General features: G+C 38.7%; 1 protein-coding gene and 1 pseudogene across 2 annotated transcripts; both read right to left on the bottom strand.

Moving 5' to 3' along the window:
* LOC109713501 overlaps positions 1-266 on the bottom strand; it is a 4,098-nt pseudogene extending 3,832 nt beyond the window's left edge.
* Positions 1,882-5,788, bottom strand: LOC109712869 (putative disease resistance RPP13-like protein 1). 2 transcript variants are annotated; one of them, XM_020236659.1, is made up of 3 exons: positions 5,152-5,294; positions 2,334-5,086; positions 1,882-2,238 (listed from the first exon to the last, which is right to left on the bottom strand). In XM_020236659.1, exons 2-3 carry the CDS (start codon positions 5,083-5,085, stop codon positions 2,234-2,236), a joined length of 2,757 nt encoding a protein of 918 aa, XP_020092248.1. In that variant the 5' UTR covers position 5,086; positions 5,152-5,294; the 3' UTR covers positions 1,882-2,233. The 2 variants fall into 2 exon arrangements, with proteins under 2 accessions (XP_020092248.1, XP_020092246.1); XM_020236657.1 differs by having other exon boundaries at positions 2,334-5,788.

Raw genomic sequence — 7,829 nt, 5'->3', positions numbered from 1 at the left:
GGTGCGACAGCCGCGGCAGCGCCGCCAGCACGCGCCGCAGCCGCGCCGCGTCGCCCACCGCCACCGCGTAGTGCGCCGGGCTGTGCGCGTACTCCGATATCCTCACCCCCTCCTCCGTCCTCATCTCCTCCCCCATCACACTCCCACTCACTCCTCTCCCAGTAACCAAAGAAGCGATAAAAACGGAAGCCCAACCCAATTTCTTTTTCTTTTCTTTTTTTTTTTTCCTTTACTTTTATTTTATTATTATTATTTTTTTGTCCTTTTTTGTTTCCGCTTTTTCTTTAATGTTGGTTTCTTTTTGTTTTCTTTTGCTTTTGCTTTTTCGATTTTGGTGTATTTTTTATTGTTATTTTTGTTTTTTTACCGGGGCTCTACTAAAGAAAGAGTTGGAGGTGGAGGAGCAGCAGCAGATGGGAGAGTCACTGTGTGCGGCAGCGCCCGAGCTTTCGTTTTCGTTGTCGCTTGCCATACATAGAAACCGTGATACTTCCACGCTGGGATTTTCATGTCTGCACTTTCGTCTGTAAACAGTTTAAGAGAGTTCAGAAATTTAATCCTCCTGACAGACCAGATTTAAATTTGGGCTCGAGCCTCCTGCTTCTTGGATTGCGACAGACGAAAAAACGTAAGGGCCTGCTGCAATGCTAGTGGACATTGAGTTGCGCTATGATCGACCTTTCAGAGAGCCGAATTGGCTCGCCAAATCAATGTATCACTGAATAGGAGCGGCCCGCCATTTCAGCGAGGTAATGCGACTTACCAAAGAAGTAAAACTAGACAGACAAAATTAGAGTTTTCACAAAATTAAGCGAAACAGAGTACTAAAAGTTTTCGAGAACTAATCTTTATAATTTATAGTATGCTTACAAAGTATAAATCAGAGTTCAGGGCTATGAAAACTTATAATCTCATTTCAGTTTTCCAGCATAGCAACAATTCCGACTTCGTAATATGTCTGATGTTTTTCTAGAGATGACTACCCAAAAAAAAACCAAAAATAAGTTGCATAAATGTGGCCAAATATGCATTGCGGGCTTATTGATGTGATTTGAGCTGCGCAAATAACTGGTTTTACAACTAATTCAGGTGTCATTTAGAAGAGTAAAATGGTGGACTCTAGGTGAAGACTTAGCATGATCACTGGTAATGCTGAAGACTGATTTTCTTTTCTTTTCTTTTCTTTTTGAGAGAAAGGTAACATGCGACCGCTTCATTCAGTAAGAAGATAAATTTAGCAACAAAGTGAAGCATCAAGGCTTCGCAAGAGGAAAAAAAAACTAAACTAAACACAATAAAGATCCCACGAATTCATCAGTGCGTATAAGTCCACCAACAGCTGTCGTAACGTAAGTTTTTTATAGCCGAAAATCCTTCTATTTCGCTCCAACCGTAAAGCCCACCAAGTAGAGGTGATGATAGTTAGCTCTTTTTTCCCAACTATGCCCCCCTTATCGCTACTATCCATCCAAAGCTCACTGGCCGAAGTAAAGACGCTTAAGGCCTTTTTATTCGACAGTAGACAGGCCAACAGATCACGTGAAAAATGACATCTCAGAAAGAGACGATTTACCGTCTCAAGTTCATCCAAACAGGCCAACTGATTTTCTAACAGAGCCTATTATCACAAAAGTAAATTTTATATGCCCTTTTGCCTCTGAAATTTCTAAACTTGGAAAACGCACATTAATAGAAATAGCAAATGGCTAAAGTTGGTGAGGAGGAAATGCAAAAGTGATCTTAAGATGGATACTGCTACTTCTCTAAACCTGATTATTAATCATTGTTGTACAGAGCACAAGATATAGTTTCAGAATCACTGAGTGTCGTAAACTTACTCTGCGAATACCTTAGCGACATTGCATAGGACAATAACAAGACTCACTGGTAAATTTATAATTTTATCTTATACCAAACTCAATTCACGTTCAGTTCAGCAGCCATGAAGAAAAGATTACAAAGTTAGAAAATACAGGAAAAAACATAAAAAGAAAGGACGATCACTCAAAACAACAATCACTCTAATTGCAAAATCAGCACCTTCCGGTTCATCCTCTTCTACACATTCTGATTTGATCAAAACCAAAAGTGTGAAGTGTCTGAAATCAGCCATAAAACTCAGATTAATCCTCTTACCGACAATACATATTGCAAGGCATTGTTTAATCTCTCAATATTCAGCAAAGTGCGATTATGCATTTGCTTTACCATTGGAAGATTCTTTCTTGCCAAGTTAACCTGTTTCCAAAAGACAAAAAGGAATATGAGGAGGGAAACATATGAACTAGCAAATGGGTTCAAGAACTGTATAGAATTCTTGTAGAGGATCACACCTGAATATGTCAGGTCGATGTCACGTCTTCTGCACCACTCTTGAAGCACAGGGCAATTTCCAGTTATGACATCTTCAGACGAATGAAGTCGGAACTGTACTTGAGGAGAATTCCTTATTGACAATTCCTCAAGAGAAGGGAGTTCGAACAAACTCACCACTGTTTCCAATCCGTAACAGAAAGAAATACGCAATTTTTGGAGGGAGTACATTTTCCGAAATTCAATAGGAAGAGTCTCGAGGCCCGTAATTTCTAAAAAACGAAGCAAATGGAGATGCAAAGAAGAGAGTATCTTTTCATCATACGTACCTCGCAGAGTTAAATGAGTCAGTGAAGGGAGCAAAGGAAGTTCATCAAGTTGTTCGCAATTGGACAAAAATAATCGGGTCAATGAGGAATAAAGATGTTGCGGAAGCCTCTGTAGCTTAGGGCATCCTGCAATACTAATTTCTTGGAGACGAGGAAAGTCGCCATATTCGCCGCCACCCCACTCCACCCAATTGTCCATTGAGGAGATTGCCAATATCTCCAGTGATGGGAAACCCTTTGCTTCAGAACTACACCCATAAAACTCCCTTCCGATATGCAGCAGGCTTTCAATATAAGACATATCTAAGTACGTCAGAGAAGGCAGTTGACCGAGCGACGGGAGCAATATACATTTCTGGCAATTCAGTAGTGTTATTTTGACCAACTTGGAGAAGGAAACATCACCGACCCACTGGGGAAATCGAATACCTCCATAACAATATATCAACAATTCTGCGAGGTTGGTCTGTGGCTCAAGGCTAGCAAGTACCCGTTCCTCAAACCAATCAACAGGTAACAATGACCTAGTGGCTTCTGAAGGGATCTTCGACGGCTCTTCAGAACTTTGCCCACGGCTTGTATTACAGTAGAGGGCGTAACAGTGTTCCCACGATAACTGCAAGGCTTTGAGGTCTCTCTTGCTCCTCAAATTAGCCTCTTGAGCATCCTCAACACTGTCAATATCTTTGAGATTCAAAATCTGCACTTCTTTCAAGTGGGACAAGTTCTTTAGATCTTGTATCCTAAAGTGCCTAGGATCTCTTCCTATAACAATAGCCGGCAATGTCTGCAAGTTTGTTAGATGTCTAATACCAGATGGGAGGCAGTTTGCATATTTATCACAAGCAAATAGAAGATGTCGCAAGTTGACCAACTCCTTTATGGCTTCTGATGACTCCGCCAAGGCATCATATTCAATCTCTAATGTCTGTAGATTGTAGAGACCAAATATTGATTCTGGAAGCCTTTTAACCTCAGTATGTCTAATGTCAAGGTAGCGTAGAAGTTTCAAGTTCCCGATTGACTCGGGCAATGCTCCAATTCTTGTCCATCTCAAATTTAAAGTTCGTAGTCTTTTCAAGTTTCGGAAGAGATCATTCAGTACGTCGACATGAACTTCTGGGTAAGTGATAATATCATCCCTTTTTATTATTATGAATGTCCGCAGAGCTTGTAATTTTTTTAAAGGCAAAAGATTCAAACTAGAGATGGAGTTGTTCCAAATCAATGATAAATGTCTAACTCCTCCAGGGAGATTGCATAGCTTGCCATCGTCTACTCTAATAAATTCCTCCCCTACAACGAATTGTGCAAGATCGTGGACGAGATCGTGCATTTTCAGTAATCTTGTACGGCCATAGGTACAATGATACTCGAGAATCGACCTTTGTAACAAGTCGTCAAGAAATGCTCTGCCGATGTCCTCTTCTAGCTCTGTTCCGTCAGATCTGAAAAGCCCTTGCGACATCAACAGCCTGACCATCCTATCGTCATAGAAATTATAGTCTTTCGGAAACAAGGAGAAGTACATAAAGCATTGCTTCAACGCTGGCGGCATGTGATCATAGCTCAACCTTAGTGCTGGCAGGATCTGATCCTCCTCTTCATCCAATTCCCATAACTCGCTGTCCAAAATATCAATCCATTTCCACTCATCACTTTCGAAGCGAAGGAGGCCGCCAAGCACCTTGACAGCCAAAGGCAATCCCTTACACTTCACGACAATCTTTTTACCGATTTCTACCAATTCCGGAAGTGCATTTGGATCTCGACCTTCAAAGGCTTGTTGCAGAAAGATCAACCAACAATCATCAAAGCCCAGGCAGCCTAACCTATAAAGTGGCATTGTCTGCATGATCGTAGCTGTCGACTCATTCCGGGTAGTTACTATAACTTTCCCAGGTTCTAGAGCAAAGAGCAGGTCTCTCAGGGGATTCCAGAGATTCGGGTTGTCAATCCAAACATCATCGAGCACTAGTAAGAACCTCTTACCCATCAGTTCTTCCCTAAGAGCATCCACAATCTCATTTATTTCAGTATAGTCGCAACTTCCTTTAGTGATTGAGGTGTAAATCTTTCTTGTTAACTCTAGCACATCAAAATTTTCAGATACGCAGACCCACCCCTTTTGTCGAAAGTGACGAGACACTCTAGGATCGTTGTACACAAGCTGTGCGAGCGTAGTCTTACCGATCCCCCCCATTCCAACTATAGGTAAGACGGAAACCGAATTTTTTCTATTCTCATCGTCTTCGAGAAGCATTTGTATTATATGCTCCTTATCTTTCTCCCTCCCACGAACATTAGGCTCATGTAGAAGGGAGCTAGTTGGCTTTGGCGTCCACGCGTGATCATCACGCCGCCGCGGCCCGTCGCTTTCTCTCAGACGGAGAGTGTCCCATTCCTTCGTGATCGTGTCAAACCTCTTCTTGATTTCCTTCATTCTAATTATTAAATCATTCGGAACGGGAACTAGTGCAGGAATATCATCAGTGCTGGTTTCACATACCTCCTCGAACTTGCGCTTTCGGCCACTGCCTGCTTGTCTCCGAGCTATGACTTTTGCTCGCAGCACTTCGTACTCATACTCTTCGAGCACGTCTTCGGCGTCGCGAGCGGCTCCACTCAGCTCCTTTAGGCGGAGTTTTTCGGAGAAACTCTGCATGTCCTTCTCTTCCGTGTTCTCGAGCACTTCTTGGATCGACAGCATCGTCTTCTGCAGCATCTCGAAGTCTTCACTGGCGCGAGTGCAAGGTTCGGATGTTGAACAACCGGCCGTCTGTGCAGGAATCAAAGAAGAAAATTTTTCGGCTGTCCACTTGATGATGGAAGATACAAAGCCTGCAGCCATTAGTGATCTCTTTCCTCCTCCTTCTTCTTTCACTCAGCTGCATATATAAGTTGCTGAAGATAACAATATTTAAGAACTATAGCAACTATTTCATGGTATGTGTGGATACATCTCATCTATTATTGATCAATTGAATAGCACCAATTATTGTACTGCGCTGTCTCTTTTTCTTTTTCAGAAGAACTTACGCTCTCTCTGTTGCTCTGTCAACATCTATCACAATCTAAGAGAGTGAGGGTCACTTGAATTGTTTCAATTTAGTCTCTCTCTCCATTTACTATTACAGAAAAAATTATGACAAAGAATAATGCTTCGGACGGTGGAAAGTTGAACGCTTTGTGTGGATAAACAAGAATCAGCTAAAGAATAATGCTTTGGACGGTGGAAAGTTGAACGCTTTGTGTGGATAAACAAGAATCAGCTATCTATTGGAAATTCCTTCACACAAAGAGAATTGCTTTGGGGCCCCCAAAAAGCTAAATTTATGGGTTGTTAATATGTTTTTTTTTTTTTTTAGAGATAGGTAGCACGCTACTCGCTGCGTTTATTTTATTTAAAAATAAACGTAGCTGAAAATGTTAATCAACTAGAATTCGAACTTGTGTCTCGGATACCAACCACCAAACCCTTTGCCACTTGCTCTAGGGACGGTCGGCTGGGTTGTTAATATGTTAATGTATTCATATGACACTTGTAAAATACATATATTGACAAATCAAAATCCTTCACATTATGGCTGTTAGTACATTAATAATTTATTGTGAGTTAATACATGTAGTTCTGAGAATTTTTATGTTCCTTTGCTACAGTACTTTTGAAGTGCTCTTTACAATCAATAATTCTTTCTTTTGTATGAATTGATACTTTTTGGATCCTGATTTCTGCTGTGATTACCAGTTTTGTGTTGCTTGAGTTTGACTTTTAGTTAATGTTGTAAGTTACTACATTTTTTACTCTGTAATTTACATTTTTTTAAAAAAAATTAGATTAGTTGTTAGAATTTGTTCTTTGCCTTGTAAATTACTAGGATGGGCATCCGGCCATATATATATACACTAGGATGGATCTCCTCTTGCTCAACAGCCAAATAGGACACATTTCATTATACTTTCTGACCATCAAATAATATAAATTTTTGAGTAAATAAAAACTATGCTTAATAAAACATTCACATATTAAAATAGACTCTTCTCGAATAAGATATTTGTGTGTACATCTAGGGCGTGTTTGGTTTGCCCATTTTTTACTCTAGAATCGGAATCAGAATAGATGAATCCGTTTTTCGTATTTCGATGCAAGATTTTTATTTCGATTCCGATTTTCGGGTGAATGGGAATCCCCCAATTATTTCTTCTTCTAATCCGGCCTATGAGGCCGGATTAGAAATTGTAACCGGGCGGAATGGATTTGTTTGGATTAAATTTAACTTTTTAATTAAAATATAAGTTTAAGTTTAAAAATTATATTTATAAATTTTAATTTTAATTTGAACTTAAATTAAAAATTAAAATTCAATCAAGCATTTCAAATCTAATTTATAAATTTGAATTTAAATTTAAATTTAATTTAAATCTAAAGTTTATTCAAATTTTATTTAAAATTTAAATTAAATTTATGGATTCAAATTGAAATTTAAATTATAATTTTAAGTTTGAATTTGAATAAATCAAATTTTAGTTTTATATTTTGATTTATCCATTCAATTTCAAATTTTATTTTTTTAAAAATATATATATTTAAAATTTTGACATCATTTTAAAATTTTTACATTTTTAGTATTTAATTTTTAGTTTGAATTTAAACAATTATATTATAAAGATAAAATTGACATATTAATTTGATTACGTTTCTAATATTTATCTGAACCAAACACGGACAATAGGAATGGTTCATTTTGATTCTGATTCAGGTGGCGAACCACACAAAATAAGGTAATGAATTATTTCGATTCCGTTTCTAGCTTATTCTCATTCCGATTTTGATACCGATTCCGACCTCGATTCAAACACACCCCTAGCTTTCTGCAGCCAGTGATTTTGTACACACTATGAGAATAAAAATAGAAAGAAAGAAAAGGTTAAATTATTATAAAATGTTTTATTGATTTGACATATTATCAATGTTCGTAGGTTCAGACATATCAAGACAAAATAAAATCTACTCGATCCATAGGGTTCACGTAGCATCAAAGTTCCACTCCTACAAAATAGATGTCATTGCGAAAGATTGTAGCATTCACATGTTTTCTATATCAATAATAGCTAGTATCACCGACTGTCCCTAGAGCAATAGGCAAAGGGCTTGGTGATTGGTATCCGCGACCCAAGTTCGAATCT

Source organism: Ananas comosus, linkage group 7 (genome assembly GCF_001540865.1).
Source record: "Ananas comosus cultivar F153 linkage group 7, ASM154086v1, whole genome shotgun sequence".
Classification (NCBI taxonomy): domain Eukaryota; kingdom Viridiplantae; phylum Streptophyta; class Magnoliopsida; order Poales; family Bromeliaceae; genus Ananas; species Ananas comosus.
Note: the sequence above shows the minus strand (reverse complement) of the source record. Positions and strands in the feature narration are given on the sequence as shown.

What these genes read in the sequence shown, in the direction of transcription:
- LOC109712869 (XM_020236657.1), bottom strand. Translation starts at nt 5,493, where the DNA reads ATGGCTGCAGGCTTTGTATCTTCCATCATCAAGTGGACAGCCGAAAAA.